Genomic DNA, 18,643 nt, shown 5'->3' with positions numbered 1-18,643 from the left:
AACACAACCGCTATAAAACAACAAAAATCACCAGTTGTGGTATGGAATGCACACCGTAACTCACACACCCTCCATGGTTAGTACTAGGGCCATCAGACGGTGGGAGCAAGCTGAGACTGTTTGCTCCAGGTTCCCGCTCATTTCAGGGCCTCGTAGTGCCACTGCTAAATGTGTTTATATCACAAAAACAGGCCTGCTTATGTGATACATTAGTTAAGGTTAATTACCCAGACCGCAAAAAAGCTTCTGACACACCTCCTTTGTGCATCCATTTGCAGAAGAAACAAATAAATAATGAGCTGTCTACCAACAGGAAAACATGTAGGAGGGCATTGCATACTATAAACTGCAAATTAAATTGGGTTTAATGTTTTGCACTCGCTGAAACATAGTTCACATTTAGCACACACACACTTTTACACGCACACACACACACACAGACACACAAACCAACACATTATAGGCTTGGCAATGTACAGTACTGTGCTCATTACTGTACTGCATTTATTCATGTATCCTAGAGCATCCTAGACCAAACATAATTCCAGTTTACACTTCATCTGACCGCGCTTCCAGGGGATATCAGATACTAAAGACCACACTCAGAGAAAATGCATAAAATCAGGACATTTAATACACATAGAGCCATTGTTGGAAAGAGATCCAACAGATATTTTCATTTTGTGGTTTATTCTTTTATACCGTAAGAAAATGTTGCAGAATGTTTTATTAAGAGACCACATCAACCTGAGAAAGTGACACATCAGCTACGATGCGCCACTTTCCTTGCACCCTCCTGTGCCCCCCCTAACGTCACCATGGTAGCACCTTTTTTACAATACTGCACTTCATGGTACACATTATCACAATAGTGATACTATTGTGGCTCATTGGTCGACGAGTGGCAGCAATTATGGTGCTAGCCCAGCAATGCATGGGGAGGCCCTTTGGAAACAATGGGAGCATTTCTTTAACACCTGCCTTGGGTAGGCATTAACAATGACAGGAAAAATGGCAGAGAGCGAAATCTCAGAAATTTCACTGTGCACTTTTTCTGAGCTTCCTAATGGGGAACACCCCTTCTCCTGCACACATTATGCCCAGGGCAGGCATGTGGTGCAAGGGGTTCAAAGGGGCATAATGCTTGGATTGCACCACTTTGTAAATCTGGTGCAGAGAAAAGTTCTCCTTGATGCCGCTTTTGTGTAAAAATGATTCGAAGCAAGGAGGCGTAGGTGCTTGTAAATTTGCCCCTAGCTGATTTAAAAAAAAAAAATTATTCTACTACCACAACTATAAGTTCTTGAAACTTTCTTATTGAAACAATAGCCCAATCAAAAGTCAAGCTGGAGAAATGCTTTTTTGAACTGAGAATAACTTTGGCAACAAACAAGTTATTGAATTACAGGGCTGTTCGAAAAAACAAACATTTCAAAAGCTTTAAGGAAGAAATGTAAACATTTTTCAAACAGGAGATTATTGAAGTTGAAAGGAATGTAAAAAAATAATATTGGAGCAGTTAAAACTATGGGACAAATTTACTATTAGTTCAAGCAGTTCAGCTACCAAAGTTGTTAGGCTGTGCAGCCCTGCATGAAATGGGACAGGAGGACATGATTTAGCTGCTCTCTTCCGTGGGGCAATTAGGCTGCCTTGTGTCACATACACAACTTTGCACCATAGTTCAAAGGTATGTGAAGGAGCCAGAATAGGTTTTGTACTGGAATGATACCCTTCCAGTACTAGGTGCATTGCTTAAACTAACTATAAACATTTTATGCAGTTCGCATGCCATGTTTGAAAAGTATTTGGAACTAAAAACATTTCTCCTACTTTTTGACTGCCTCGGAGAGTAATACTTTTTTGTGTAAAACCCTGTCTACCATTATCACTAGAAAGGGCTTTGTATAAAAAGCCATGGAGAATAGAACGGGAACACCCACATGCTACTTAAGGGATGCCCGATGGTCTAAAGTAATGCAAAAGAGTACATAGCTCTTAGGCACCTTTCAACCACGAAACAAGTTTTGAGCTGAAAGTAAATAAATCAAGACTTTGGGCCTCATTATGATTGTGCCAGTCTGGACAGCCACATAACAACCCTGGTGGTCTGACTGCAAGGGAACAGCCAGCTCTGCCAGGATCTTGGATCCCTGTGGTCTGGTGGTGGGGGAGATCCTAATCTGCCAGGGCAGAACTTCATGCTGTGCTGCCCTTCGGATTATGACCTCGTTCTCCACCAGCCTTTCCATGGTGGTAACACCGTCATAAAAAAACTGGAGGAGAACAGGTGCAGGTGGCCACAAGTGGGCCCAGGTACTGCCCATGCACTTGGTATGGGTAGTGCAGGGGCCCCCTGCCCAGCACCCTCCCAATTTTCACTGTCTGCCTGGCAGACAGTGAAAATTGCGAGGGTGCTGGTGCACTCTGCTGGCTCCAGCTGTGCAGCCGGCTCAGTTATGAGACGGAGGCAATGCTGCAGCCTGTTTCCCACCAGGGGAAACTCAGGTTTCTGCCCGCCAACCTAGCGGGAAACTTGTAATGAATCCAGCAGGGATGTCGCCACATAGGCGGAGGCAACACTGTCGGGAGTTTGGCAGGTGGGCTTTTCCGTCTGCCAAACTTGAAATGAGGCCCTTTGAATGAGTTTACATCTTTTTTAGTGATGTTGCACTGGTGCAAAGTATTGACCAATCTGGTACACAATATATAAAAGAAGAGACAGACTAATGCAGGCTTTACAACATTAGTCATCCATTGCAATGGTGACAGTGTTTCTTTTATTTCTACCTTCAAAGGAAGTCTGTGTGGCAAATTATGAGCTAATTATTAGCTCCTAGTTATTTTATTAATGTGAAGTGTGGCGGGCTCTGTCTGATAGCATATATCATGACTAGACATTTGAGTATAGTGGCAATGGGGACCATTCACAAAGCAGCTTTCAGCTGGAAATGTAGGTTTATACCTAATATAACTTACTCATATCTGCTAGGCATTCACTGTGGGATTTCTGATGGGTGTAAATGAATTTACTAAAGCAGATTCTCTGCATGAGTGCAGAGAAATCTGCAATAGTAAATCCTACTCAATGGGTAACACATGAGTGTTCCAAGTCTTGGTTTGAGTATTGCAAATACATGTATGTTTGTGGGTGTTCTGAAACTTCAAGCCAATTCCTTTCTGAGCTGGAATGGTTAACGATTAACACCAGCCAGTGTCTGAAATAACTCCCCTCCCAAGATGAGAAGGGTAATGAATCGTTCCCAGATTTGCTCAGGTCTAAGGGAAAATGTTTTCCATGGGAAAAACAGTTTTCTCTCTGGAAGAAAAAAAATAAAATAACTTGTATTTGCACAAGGGGGTTATTTGCCTTATGTGGAATTCTATGCCTTGTTGAAACCTGCTCAGCAAGAATCAGAGTCCCCAGGAATTGCCACTGATATTCCTAGTAGTATGTTAGAAACATGTGCCTGGTGCAGACTACTAGGTGTACAAGTGGGAATGTTGATAAATACCACAAAATGAAAAAAATGCATGCAGGTGGCGATCAAAATCTCCCTCCCTTGTTTTACATTTTTATTGGTGAATTGGGCCCAATATTTTCTTATGATGAAGTCTGCTTATCACTTGCATGAGGTTCCTCAGCCTTAATTACTTGTCAAAGAACATACATACCTTTGAAGAATACATATTGTTCAATAAGTCTGTTTCTAATGTCTTAATATCCTCTTCTGAATCTGCAAAGCAAGAACACAAAGCATATGTTACAAGTGTGCTCTATGTTGTACATATAGCATCCCTCCAGTTGATGCCTCTAAACCTTGAGAGTCATCCATAATGTGACATAACATAACAAACTTGTAGGCCTCAAAAAAGTTTGAGGTTAGTATCTATATCCCACAGAAGCTCTTGTTGTGAAATATTAAAAGTTAAGTACTATAGTTTCATTTGTACATTCAATTATTTTTAAATTAAAAGTTTGATGGATTCCAGAGAGATTCAAGGAGTACTGCACCCTGACACCCTCTTCCAGTCACCTGGAAACAATCGAAGATTCCTGCTCTGTAAGATACAAAAAGTGTGTGCCTTAATATAAACAGACCTCCAACAGGACCATGTCATTAAGCCACATTACCGATGACCTGGGTCAGGCAAACCTTACACAACTACCAGAAAAATCTAATGACACAGCATATTAGAAAGATACTACACAAAACCAGTGTCCGTAACATGGCAAGTGAGTTGGTAGAAAAAGAATGTACACAGAAGACAACTTATATAGAAACGTACTCCATATAACTGTATCAGCTTCATTGAGAACACTGCCAGTGACACCACATCAAATCACAAGCACGGCTGCAGTAATTTAAGAAGGAGTAGACAACAGACAGGGGTAAGAGACAAAAATTCAGGTCTTTACCAGAGAATAGATTAATTTTCTAGTCAAATTAAGTACCACCCTGGATGACCAAAAGCTCCACCATGTAGGCAAAGCACAGAAATAACAAAGGAGATCTATAGTACAGCTCAAATATCACAATATTTGACCCATCCTAGCAGTGACTCAGTTGATGAGATAAATAGAAGGGCACAGAAATATGGTAAGTACAAAGTAAATATTGACTGCTAGGTCACGCAGATTGATGACATCCATATATTTAGCTGACAATGGAAGTTGAAATGCACCAGGTATGATGTCCCAAAAATGCTAACCGCACCATAATACAGACCTGCCACCTCCCTCAGTGGCACTGTGTGGTACACAATTTCAGCTCCCTTCACTACGGTCACCAAGTGAGGAGCCGAAATCAAACAGCATCAGGCAAGGTGAGCGGGAAACCACTGCAGAGAGTGGATTTACAGCTCATCTTTTGAGGCTGCACACAGGCGAGGTCCATTAAGGGAGCTAAAAACACCCCAGGACATCAACAGCAGCCTAAAAAATCTTTCCTTGTAGTTGTTTTGGTAGAAGGAGGAGGTCGATGGGGCCAGGGGACAGGTCAAAAGGTCCCCTCAAGAATATCTTGGCATAAAGCCATGCTCCTCCAACTCTACGCCTCCTCTTAACGTGAATGATTTTGTTCTCAAGTTGGCATAACTGATATTAACCAAGCACCACATCAGCATAGTACTGTAATTACCCTATTGTTTGAATAGATACACAGACCTGATGGCTAAGTTCCTTTGAAAGGTTATGGTAATCCGAGGTGATTTGCAATATCCTTATCATGTATCCCCGGGGCTACTTTAGCCAATATAATACATGGTCACACCATCCTCTTTCCCACAAACCACTTAAAACCTTGGTGTGTAGCTCTTTCATATGAAAGAGCGAGCACCTTTGCAAACATAAAGAATGACAATAATACCTCTGTGAAAAATTAAACACAGCAAAAAACTGTTAAATGTTTGCTGCAAAAAGATATTTGAAACAGTTCAATACAAGTCCATTTAAAAAAAAAAAAAAGCTGCGGTTGCTCAGAATGTGTAGAAAGAAGCAGAAACATCCTAGCTTTTCGTTTCTTTAAATTGCTGCTTCAGTTATGCTCTTTGACTTGACTTGCCTTTCACCTCTGTGAAGGCAAGGAACTGTGACAGCAGGAACTGTGACTTCAGAACTCACCTGTATCACTTTTAACAGTCAAGTTCTGAGGTCTTTTCTTTATAATCAGCAACTGGGTGCTTCACAAGTTGCCAAAAAAAGAAATTAGAGACTGACATTTAAACAGGAATTACAGAATATGATATTACACAAATATGTTCAGAACCTTTGCAAAGCTAGTTAAAGCTGTTTACTCTGCTAAAGCTATGTACTCTTTCTTACCTAGAAAGGCTAGGTTAAGGGTTACATGTTATCAGAACACATCTGCTTTTTCTGCAAAAAGTCAGCACATTCTGGAATTATTAATTCTGATTCAGTTCAATTAAACAAATCAGACTAAAACCTGAAACCGATGTTATATACCAGTGACATTGAGCCATCTAACATTTAAAGTGATTTATAAAATAGAAACAAATGCATAAGCTCCCTTTTGAAGCGACTAACACAGTATAATTGAGATACTTCATTCCAATCTCATGACAGAAGGAATAAAACTATGGACCTGAATTATAGTTTTGAAGATTTAGTTAACTTCACCGGGATGGTGTTGTACAATACTCCTGCCATCCTGGTAGACCCTTGCCCTTCTAAATTTATAGTTGTATAATGGTCATGTGAATAGCTATCTACATTGACAGAAACGGCTGTCATGGCGGTCCTTGTTTATGCATAAAATGTTTGAAGGACAGTGCTGTCAGATAGGGTGGCTGGCCAGCAAACTTTTTTAAAAAAATGCTTATTTTTCAAGAACAAATTCTCAAAGTGGGAGTTAGTTTTAAAAAATGATTTAGAAGTGTTCTCCCACGCTGATAGGGTAATTATTTTTATTCCCATTTTTACTCTAAATATTGTCATGGGCAGAGCGGTAGCCACACGTTGGCCCCAGCACTTCTTTTCTGCCAGCCTTTTCATAGCAATTAAAGCACCATGAAAAGGCTGGCTGAAGGTGGACTCAGGATCAGCACAGCAGCACCGAACTCAGCCCTGCTGAGTCTCACTGCTGTCAGCCCACTGAGGATTATGTTTCTGGCGGTGGTGGCGGTCCCCTGGCAGTCCGATTGCCAGGGTCGTGATGTGGCAGTCGGACTGCCTGGAGTGTGGCAGTCAAACTGCCGCCACAAGGCTGGCAGTCTCAAAACTTCCAGCCTCATAATGAGGCCCAGAATCTTCTACCACACACTTTGCATGGTCCGAGTTTTCAGCAAACACTGAACAGTTCTGTACTGGATTGAAGAGGTGGTGGATACTGGCCAATGGCAGCACAAAAGCATGAATAAAAACCATTTCCAAAAGGGATATCCTAATACATGTGACCTAGAATCACATAGGTGTCCTCCTGCTCCTGGTCTTCTTCATTGTTTTCTAGGTCCTTCTGTGGCTTTAAGCCTTGATCACCCTCCTAGTCCTGTTCCAAGTCGTCCTTTTCTGGGTTCTTTTGGTCCTCCTAATCCTACTTATGGCCATGGTCCCACTAGTACAGGTCCCTCTGACACTGGTTTCCTGAATCTGGAGCTCCTGGTAGTAGTTCTTCCTGATGCTGACCTTCCTGCCCTTCTCATGGATTATCCTTGTATTAACCCTTCTTGGGTCTCCTGGTCCTGGTACTCCTGACCTTCACCCTGATGCTGTTGTTCTGCTGGGTCCTTATTCATCTAGCCCTGTTGTCCTAGTTTTCCTATCATTGGCACTCCTAGTCTCCTTGATATAGATCATTCTGATTCTCCTGGTTCTGGTACTTGTGGTCCACCTGCTAGTGTGTCCACTGGTACTGGTCCTACTTATGAGGTCCTCTTGGGCTGGGACTGGCCATTGTAGTCCTCATCTAGTCCCATTGGTCCTTGTGACTCTGGTTGTCAAGGTGTCCCTGACCCCGGCCAGCCTAGTCCTAAATCCCAGTTGTCAGTCCTCCTGCCTTCCTTGGAACTTCAGGTCCTGGTCCCCCTGGTTCTAACTGCTCTTGTCTTCCTATTTCTGTCCCTGATACTGCTTACTATGATCCTTCTAAACCACCCAATCCTCATCCATATGGTCCATAGTCTTAATGGCAGTAATCAGCCTGTTCCTGAGCCTACTAGTTTTACAGGTCCTCCTCCAACATTTCATGATACTGCTTGGACCTCCTCTTTATTGTCATCCTGGACTAGCTTGTCCACTTTGTTCTGATCCTCCTTGTTCAGGTCATCCTGTTCTTAGCCACATGGCTTGGTTTTCATGGCTCCTGTCATACTAGCCTTCCTTGTTCTGCTTCTTCTTTTCCTCTTCACCCTAGTCCTGTTTTCCTGGGTATGCCAGGTCCTGATACTCCTGAGCCTCTGTGACTTTAGCATCCTTTTCCCCATGATTGTGATTTCACTGGTCCTCCTTGCTCTTGTCCTTTTAGCTTTTGTCCTGCTTGCTCTGGTTGCTTGGCCATCTCCTCTTGATTCTTCAGGTCCTGTTATCATAGTCTTCCTCACTCTATCTGGTGTGCTTAGCAATAGTCTTCCTATACTTTGCCCTCACAGACTTTGTTGTCTTCCTAGTTGTGTGCATACTAGACTTAGGTGGTCATTATGACCCTGGCGGTCTTGGGACCGCCAGGGTTAATGTGGTAGTATCAGCGTCAACAGCCTGGCAGTGAGGATCACCACATTATGAGTGTGGCGGGTTGGCTACTGCCAACCTGCCACATCTCCACCCTTACCGCCATGGTAGTATGAACCACCGGGCCAGAGGTGTTCATCTCCGACCCACTTGTCCACAGAGGACCAGTGGTGGTAATAGAAGCCGGCCCACCGCCATGGTTTCTGCTGCGGTAGCACCGTCACGAAAACCATGGTGATAGGACTACAGGTGACAGGGAATTCCCTCCCTGTCATCAGTAGATGGCTCCACCCAGCAAGCACCTGACTGGCCTCCCCTCCTACAGTCACAGCAACCCTCACCCCTTCTCACATTGTGCCCCCACCCCTCCTACTCACATAGCGCCCCCATCCTCTAAACATGCACATGGACACCCACAATGCACCACGCATATACCCACTCACTTACACTTCCAAACACAAATCCACTCACACTCATCCACACATGCATTTACTCACACGCATCCATATGCGCATTCACTTCCACATACTCACACGCATTCAGGCACAAATACACACAAACATCCAAACACGCTTCCTCACACCCATACACACTGACATGCAGACATGCACTCACTTCAACATTCATACACGCATTCACTCACACACATACAACCACACATGCACCACAACACTCAGAGTCACATTCACACAAATGCACACACACATGCACACACAACACCCCCCCCCTCCACCCCCTTCCCCTGTCGAACGCCTGACTTACCTTGTTTGGCAAGGAGGTCGTCCGGCAGGAAAGGGGCGCTTCCACCGCCGGCAAAGCCCCGCCAGCAGGACACCACCAGGCAGTATTAATGGTCTTAATACGGCTGGCGGAGTACTTCTGGTGGGGTAGTGCAGGTGGTAGCAACGTCAGTGCGCAACCTCCTGCCAGCATGGCTACTGCCGGATAGCCGCCCAAAGTGTGGCAGAAATTCAACAGCACCCATTATATGGTGGGCAGAAGACCGCACTGGCGGTCTTCTGGCACCTTTGGCTTTGGTGGTCTTGCTCAGAGACTGCCAAAGTCATAATGAGGTCCTTAATCCTTTTGTTTCTGGTCCTCCTTGTTTGGGTCTTTGTATACATAAGTGTTTTGGTTCTGGTTCTCCTGTACATCCTGTTCTTTTTATCCCCTCTTTTTCTAGCTCTACCTTTTATTTTCTGATTTTCCTGACCCTCATCCATTTTGACATGGTCTTTCTGATCCTACAAGCCTGCTCATCTGAATCCTAGTGCATCTGTTCCCAGTCCTACTGGTCCCCTCAGTCTACCTGGTCTCTTTTGTCCTGGTCCTCTTAGGTCTTGCCTTCTTAGCCCTTGCTTTCCTGGTTTAGACAATCCTTGCCCTCCTGACCTATTTGGACCATCCTTGCCCTCCCGGCCTGGTGCTTTGTTCCCATTGTCCTTCTGGCACTTGTTTCAGCCCTTTTGGTCCTGTTTCTCTTTGTTTGCGTCCTTCTGATGTTGGTCCTGCTCCTCCTGGACATCCACTTCCAGTCCCCCTGGTGTTTCTGGCTCTGTCTGTTCTGGTCTTCCTGATCTTCCTCACCCTGGTCCCGCTATCCCCAGGTCCTGGTCTTTCTGCTCCACCTGGTGCTCTGGGCATTATTCTAATGGTCATGGTCCCCTTGCACTCCTAGGCCTGTTCCTGGTCCTCTTGGTGCTGATCCTTCTAATCCTCTTTGTTCTGGTCCTTAGCCTCCTGACTCTGGTCCTCCTGGTATTTTTGGTACTGGCACACTCATCTTCCTTGCTTATTCTGGTACCGGGTCCTATTGGCTGGACCAGGTCTTCCGGGATCTGGTCCTGATCACCCAGGCTCTGGTATTCCTGCTCCTTGTGCTTCTACTCAGACTCATAATGGCCCTTCTTTATCTGGTCTCCAGGGCCTGGCTATCCTGTTGCTTATCTTGTGATCATCTTTGCCCTGATGTTACTGGTCCCTCTAGTCCCCCTAGTCCTTTGTTCCCTCATCCTCTTTGAAGGTTTCCTTATGACTCTGGTTGCCTGTTTCCCTGGTCTCAACTACCTGGCACTCCTGGACAAGGTCATGCTATTATTGTGTTTCATAGTCCTTGTCCATATTGACAATCTGTGCAAACTGACCCTGATCCTCTTGCTTCTCTTCCTTATATTTTGGGTTCTCATGGGCCTAGTGCTCTTGGACCTGACACACTTGTCACCCTAGCCTTGATCTTCTTGGCATTGGTTGTCCTGGTCCTGCTTGTTATATTGTGCTTATCATAAACATTGTGTTTTGTCCATAGTGGCCCTTCCTAGCTTTGGAACTCTTATCCCATCTGGCCCAGTTCCTTTATGGTCCTCTTGTCTTGGTCACCTTGTTCTGGTTCTCCTCATAGTCAAACTCCTAGCCTGGTCCATCTTGCTTCTCATGTTCTGGCCCTTTTAGCCTTATTCCATTTGGTTTGGGCTGTCCTGATTCTCCTGGATCTGTTCCTTGTCCATTTAGTCCAACTGGCACTGCAGCCATTGATCCCGGTTCTCTTGATCCAGGTTCTACTTGTCCTGGTCATTTTGATCCCAGTCCTTCTGACCACTTCATCTTCCAGATTCTGGTTGGCTTTCTTACAGCTGACCCTTCTTACCGTGGTCCTACTTGTAATGAATGCTCTACTTGAATTGGTACTCCAAGGCCCAGTCCCCTAGTTACTGATCTTCGTGACCTCATTAGGTCTGTTTCTGGTCCTCCAGAACATAATCATTTTGGTTCACCTAGTCGTTTTGCTCTGCTCTGGTCTTCAGTGGTACCTTGCAACTTCCTTTGGTCTTCTTAATCCCTGTACTGCTTATCATAGTATCCTGGACATACTGGCCATTACCCTACTAGCAGGGGTGTGGAATTTATTAAAATATCTACTTGTCCAGGGGACAGGTTGCTTCTCAAATCTACTTGTCCAGTAAAAAGATCTACTTGTCCCTTTGATGCCATGTAGTGTGGCGACAAATTATGGCAGCAATCTCATTATGTAAGAGCTCTGATAATAGCCTCTCTGATTATGCCAGGGCTACTACCATAGTAGGGCCTGAATACTTGCAGTTTCAATCCCTACTGTAGCAATTTCCTTATTTTGCCACCTTTCTGCAGATCTGCATACTGGGGCTGGAGGAAGCAGTAAGCAATAGTTCCAGGGCTGTAATGCCTTTGAGTCTGCAAACCTACTAACCTGCATGTTTTAAAGATTTTCACCAGCTTCTCTCTAATATTTTCCCATAATAAGAAAGGTTGGACATTTACTCCTGACAATGGCAGAAATTAGAACTTCTTCCAGGGTTGGGAAGAAAGTACCATGGGTGCACTTTTGTGACTTTCTTTAAGAATTTGGGGCCACATGTAGGTAGGTTCAGATTTGCGACTCGCAAATCCGAATGTAGGATGGTGTCCCTGACACCATCTGTGATTCGCAAGGGCTTTGCAAATGCCCACCTCATGAATAATCATGAGGTGGGTCGCAATTTGCTAACCCCTTGCAAATGGCGGCCCTCACAGGGATGGTGGCGTGCTGAAGACAGCAGACCACCATGTCTGTGACTGCTTTTCAATAAAGCATTTTTTTTTTTTTTTTAATGCAGCCCGTTTTCCTTAAAGGAAAACGAGATGCATTACAAAAACAAAAATGAAATGTTTTAATTTCATTTTTTCAGAGCAGGCAGTGGTCTGCAGGACCACTGCCTGCTCTGAAAAAATGTTTACAGTGACATTCACAATGGTTTTGCGAAAGTATTAGCACCCATTTGAAATGGATGCAAACTGCGATTGGTTTGCGCCCGCGGTCACAAAACAATCCTACATTGCACTGCGATTTGCAATAAGGAAGGGAACACCCCTTCCTAATTGCGAGTCGCAAACCCGTTTTGCGATTCGGTAACCAGGTTACCGAATCGCAAAACTGGGTTTGTGCATCGCGATGTGCTTTTTTCACGTCGCAAACAGCGAAAGTCGCTGTTTGCGACATGCAAAAATCTACCTACATGTGGGTCTTGGTCCCTAATTAGGTCTGGTGTTAACAAAGACATTTTGTTTTTATTAAACTTCTATATCTCTCTCTTTCTGCTGGCTTTACTGTGAGTGATCGCATTCTGCTCTTCCACAAGGAGCATATTGGCACACAAAGTAGTTTTGTTCAGTGTCAGCAACTACAGTGGCAATCAGTGACGTAACGAAACTGGAGGGTGCCCCTTTGCAAAGAACATGGAAGAGCCCTCTCTCCAGACTCACTCAGGGCAGGTGCTGTGCTGAAGGGGCCCCCTGGAGGGCGGCTGCAGGGCCTTTGTTATGCCACTGGTGGCAACATGTGCTTTTAGAGTTAAAAAGCTTTTTGGGGGGTTTTTGCCAGTGTTTGTTACAATGTTGAGGGCCTGGTAGCTCCCACAACAATAAAGTGTTACAAAAGCCATGTCAAAACAAGACACGCATTGATGAAACTAAAAGACTTATAAAAATATGTCAGATCAGTTGGCTTTGTCAGTGTTTGTTTATTTCCATGCTTCCCATAATCGTGTTGAAAATGGTTACACTGATTTTCCATTAGAAATATTTTTGGGAAATACTAGCATGCATCAACACATTTTACTAAATGACACTTCATTTGCATCTAGTCAGAGAGCATTCTGGGAGCATTATACTTAGCCTTATAGCCTAAACTTTTCAAACATGTGTATACACGTTTGTTTTTTTTGTACTGGAACCAACGTCAGTAGTGAAGTGTGACCTTAAAACATTTATTTACAGCACTCACCCTAATAATGAAGGCTTTAAAAAAATGAACCATAAATACAAGTTCGAACAGCATTGTCTTTTGGAAACACATTACCTCAACTGCAGAGAGTTCCACTCTCTGTAAACAGGCAGCCTAAGGGCTTGTGCTGCAGAGGGTTGGGCCTACTTGTCCCAAGGACAAAGTAAACATAAAAACTTGTTGCCCTTGACCCCAAACAAGATGTGTTGGGCGATAGGAATTCCACATCCCTGGACTCTACACATCCTGATCTTCATAGTCCTCTTTAATCTGTCCTTAATCCTTCTGGCCCCCTGACCTCCTGCTCCTTGCAGGCATAGTTCTGCAATAATTTGTCCTTTCACAGAAAATCTTAGCCTTTCCTAGTTGTGATGGTCTTTGACCTCCTGTTCATGGTAGTCTCAGATCCTGGTCCACGTAATACTGGTGTATGTTCTGGTACTTCTTTGTCCGGTCCTCATGTAGTGGGTCTTCTGGTGCTAGTCCCTCTGGCCTTGGTTTCCCTAGCCCTCCTAGTCCCTGGTCCACCTGCCCCATCCTAGTCTCACTAGTCCTCGTGGTCACCTGTTTTCCCTGTTCTTGTCCATTCGACCATGGTCCCCTCTATCATTGTCCTTCTAGCACTCCTATGGGATTGAGAAAAAAACATTGAGAAAAGGAAGAATATGGAGTGGGATTTGTTGGTAGTCGCCAGCTAGTAGGACCTTAACCACCTATGGTCAGTTCCTCTGGCCAACCCCTCACAGTGCACAGTCTGCACAATTTTTAATAAGATTTTCAATAAGAAACATATTAACTACTAGTAAAAATATTTTGTAAGATAAGGTAAGGTGCACTTAAAACTAAATTAAACAGTGTATTAAAAGAATAATTATTTTACCAGAAAATGTATCAGTTTCAATATTCATTTTAAAAGAAACACACATATAAAAATATAGCAAAAATTCAATGCTTATTAAGAAATACTCATCTTCAATTATGCCATGTATAATACTCCAAATACAAAACAATTATGATGTAATAACCAAGATATAGTGACGCATGATCAAATTGTCTGTGAAGTAACAACAGACATTTGCCAGAATCCTGTGGTCATCATTATCAGATCATTATTTGAGAAAGATATATGCCCTAAATATAATTTACAAATATTTTTTCCCATTAGAGTTAATAGAAATCTACAACTAATGGAATAATATGTTTGTTCCTAGTGTTTAGAACTCAATATTTTTGTAAGATGATATTTTTGTCAATGTTGTTCTGATGTACTAAATTACCAGCAACAAAAACATTTTAAAAAAAGCACAGGGCCATTAATAAAGATTGTGACACGTACAGAGCACATAAAGTGATAGCATCTTGCAACAACATTGGCTGAGTGGGATTTTGAGATGATAATAAGTGCTGTGAAACACAAATAAAATATTTGTTGATATGCAACTGAGGGAGCCAATAAGTAACAAGAGAGAGCAAACCTGCATTATTCAAAGGGATATGTAGAGAGGCAGTACTAGAGGATTTACTAGGCATTATGATCTAAAACATGGATTAGGGGCATAGGGCTAGAAATCCTAAACCAAAGCTTCATGATGGAAGGGGTGAGTCATACACATAGGAGCATGCTTCCTTAAGTTCATATTTAAGCAAGAAACATGTTCTTTAATCAGCGATAGAGATAGCACACTTTACACCTCCCTCTTTTACAGTCTGGCCTTTCCATCTCTGCTGCAATGCCTTCTGCTAAGACTAATATACTGGCATACGGTATGAATGCATATGCCGCAACCAGGAAGTCAGTTAGCTTCTCTTTTTGCACTGAGATTTCCCAGATGTAGTCATCTCACTACCCACCCTACAAGTACTTATTGTCAATCATGTAATGGCTGCAATGGTTGTGTGAATTTTAATTTCCTCTCTGGCATGGTCACATAGGTCTTCATTACAAGTCTGTTGGTCTGTCGACTGCCATGGTAGTGTCGGCGGTGCGAATGCCAGATGGGTTGGCAGTCGGACCACCAAATTACAAGTCATTCTGGCCTATAGGGCAAAGATTGCCGCAGTCCCGCCGGCAGGCAGCACAGACCACCACAGTCACAAGGCAGCACAAACAGGCTGGCGGAGCCATTTTTTCTGCTGGACACATTATGAGGTTGCACACCGCCATTGTGACTGTGGTGGTCCAACCACCATATATTAGCAGGCAGAAAGAGTATAAAGGGAGACACTCACCTGCAGGCAGCCTCACACATCTGGTGCTGCCATGAAGCCCAATACACATGTCCTGCCACTGTTGTTGATCTTCAATGTAGCACAAAATCCATGCCATAAGTACACACACCTTCCTGTGTCGTGAACTGGAACAACAGATTGTTGTGCTGTCATCCACATGTTATGGGGGTCACCCTATGGGCACCAAGTACACAGCTCATCATGTACACAGTCGGAATAATACATAAAGATGGACACATTCACAGTCACAATACGCCCCCTTTGGGCAGGCCACCGAAACTGCATTGCAATACTACAAAAAAACACATCCACACATCTCAGGCACAGGGATAGTGAAGGCTTCACAACGTTCTCTCACACAATACTAACAACACAGCAACATCACACATACAAATACAACTCATATACTCACATTCCTCACAGACCATGGACTGTTGTGTCATACAACACACATATGTATATTTGTGTCATAGAACACAAACACCACTCCCATTAGACAGCCCTGCAATAGACACATTCATCACCCATATCACAGAACAATGGAACAACAATGGCATACACAACAGACAGAGAGACAAATAGACAAAGTTCACTATTCAAACACTATCTGCACAATAGGAATGGGGGCATCAGGAGCACTGAGGGAAGGAGGCTGCACTAGGACACATATCACTTTGCACAGGCCCCTTAAACAACATTTGCATTGGAATGGCCCTACATGTTTCTCAGTGACAAACAGTAATAGACCCAAATGACATGCCTATTTGCACAAAGTGGAAGTGCAAGTCAATTCAACAAAGCACATACAACTCCAACTGTATGGGACATACCTCTACAAGAACTAGCTGCAAGGTACATACAGCTAAATGGACACATGTGCAGTCAAATGCAAACAAATCTACCAAAACTAAACACATTCTATGTCTGCACATACAAACCTCAAGCTGACACACATCAGATGAATACATAATCCTTATCAAGGGGACAAGTCTAACAACATACATGCTCACACTGGACAACATAAGATAACATATTTACCATAACAAACAGTACACAATGCCATGACCACACCATTGCATTTACACTCACATATCCATCCACTCAACATCTGCCTTTGTCTTGGGGGACACCAACACTGCCCACAAAGTCACATTCTGCAAACTACAGCAAATTGATCAGCAAGCAGGCTGAAACACACACAACTGTAGTCAAATCAAAACAACTCTTTGGATTTATTAAACAGTGGATATCAAAAGTCCAAGGTCATTGGCAAGTCCATTAAATTATTGAGAATAGCTCCAGAAGTATTGTGCCAGCACTTGACTCATAACTGCCTGTGACCTTCCACAAGAACAGGCATCAAGGGGGCAGGTAGGCACCTCCGGGATCATCCTTGGGGGGAGGACTTGGGTGTGGGGGGTTTGGTCTTGGGCTTGGGAGGGGTGGTCTGCTTTTTTGAGGGGTGGGCTTCTTCTTGGGGAGAAAGGTATGGGTGCTTGCATGGGGGCAGAGGAGGCCTTGGAGGTGGAAGAGAAGGGCTGGGTGGGGCCTCTTATGTTTGGAATGGGGACAGGAGGAACAGGGGAAGTGTTAAGCTCAAACTTAAACAATATCTTATGGACACCGGGATGATCATCAGAAGGGGTTGGGATTTGGAGGTCGAAGGAGTGGTTGTCTGCGGTGTGGTTGTCGTGGGTACATGCTTCTGGGAGGTATGCTTGTGTTTGTGTAGTGTCTGTTGGGTGGGTGATTGAGTGCGTTTGTGTGTCTTGAGGGTCTGGGAGGTGGAGGTGCTGGTGGATTTGTGGTGGATGTGTATGTGTCTGTTGGGGCGGTGACTGTGGGTATGCAGGATGTGGTGGATGTCTGTAGTGGTAGTGTCTGTGGGTATGGTGCTTGTGGTGAATGTCTGGGGGTCAGCAGGGGTGGTGTCTGTTGGTATGAAGGATTTGATGGATATGTCAGTGACTGTTGGTGTGGTACCTGTGGGTATGCTGGATGTTGTGTGTGCAATGCTGGGGGTGTGTAGGAAAGCTGTGACTATTGTTGTGTTTGTGGGTGGCTGTTGTTTGCTTGTCTGCTGGTGTGTTTTTTGGTGCTTGTGTTTGTGTGCTCCTCTTGTCTGTTGATGTGGATCTGTGCATATCTGTCTGTGTGCTTTGCAGAGGTAGGGGACTGGGTGATTTGGATTGAAAAGAGGGAGGTGGATGGAGGACGGAAGGTGGGTGGTGACTGGCTGCTGTTATTGAGGAGGCCAGAGCCTGAAAAGATCTCTGTAGGCCAGTTATAGCACCATGAATGCCTTTCAGGAATGCTTTGGTCTGTCATAGCTGAGTTACTAATCCTTAGATGGCATTCACAATGGCTGCCTGACCCACAAAAATACTTCTCAGGAGGTCAATATCTTCGTCACTGAGGGCAGCAGGGGTAACAGGGGCTGGGGTATAGGTGCCTGTGGCAAAGGAGATGTCCACCCTCTTGGGTGAGCAGGCATGGCCAACTGGGTGGGGAGCAACAGGGAGGGTAGTGATAGAACGGGAGTGGCACACAAGGATAGTATAGGGGATGCTCTGATGGGTCCGCCACCATTAGGGTGTTTCCACTGGAGGAAGAATCCGATGATAATGACGTCTCGGTCTCCCCCATGGAACTCTGCTCGCCCTCCAGACCACTGGGTCCCCCTGTGTTGGTGGTGTTTTGACCCGAGGTCCTGTAGCCAGATGATTCTCTACTCGGCTGTGCCCCATCTCCTTCACCTGCTGATCTAGTTGCTGCAAATCCAAAGAGAAATAGGGTCATTACATGTCCATGATCACACTTGAACAACAGTTCTGATTAGCACACATTACCATGATGTCAAGTAGGCCCCAGCAAAAGAGTCTCCCTAAGTGGCCTATACATGTGCTATACCATTTGTATGCATGCCATATGAACTGTCAAGAGTTGCCCACAGGAAAATCTGGATCTCAGACAACTACAATTGCATGGCTGAAGTTGCACAATCACAATACTCATTGTTTCAAGTAGGAGACACCATCACCCTCAAACCTTTGGCCCATGGAATATACCTCAGTCACCTGTTGGCATACAATAGTAGGCCAATGCCAAATTCATTTTTACAGATCCCACCCAAGGTCATGCACGCATCTATTTGTCACATGCATGGTGATCCAACAATATGAAATGATGCTAATAAATCATGCCATGTTGATGACAAAAGTACAATATCTCAAACAAGGTGACATCGAAATACCCTTGTCCCACTGGAAACATCAACAATGCACACTTCACCAAGTGATATTTGTCTCAATCGAGTCATGGAGGTAGGATTAATGTTTCTCATATGGAAATGGACACTGCAGAGATCATGTGGGTTGGACTTTTTACCTTTGCAGGGTCTTCTCCAATTTGTTTGCCTCCTACCTCCTATTTTT

General features: G+C 44.2%; 1 protein-coding gene across 2 annotated transcripts in view; it reads right to left on the bottom strand.

Annotated features, from left to right (window-relative positions):
- Positions 1–18,643, bottom strand: part of NTS (neurotensin) — a 133,906-nt gene that overhangs the window by 39,169 nt on the left and 76,094 nt on the right. For both annotated transcript variants that reach the window (XM_069229628.1, XM_069229629.1), the window contains one exon: positions 3,676–3,737. In XM_069229628.1, the coding sequence (XP_069085729.1) occupies positions 3,676–3,737 (62 nt within the window). The remainder of the gene's footprint in view (positions 1–3,675; positions 3,738–18,643) is intronic.

The sequence above is a fragment of the Pleurodeles waltl genome, chromosome 4_1 (assembly GCF_031143425.1).
Source record: "Pleurodeles waltl isolate 20211129_DDA chromosome 4_1, aPleWal1.hap1.20221129, whole genome shotgun sequence".
Lineage (NCBI taxonomy): Eukaryota > Metazoa > Chordata > Amphibia > Caudata > Salamandridae > Pleurodeles > Pleurodeles waltl.
Note: the sequence above shows the minus strand (reverse complement) of the source record. Positions and strands in the feature narration are given on the sequence as shown.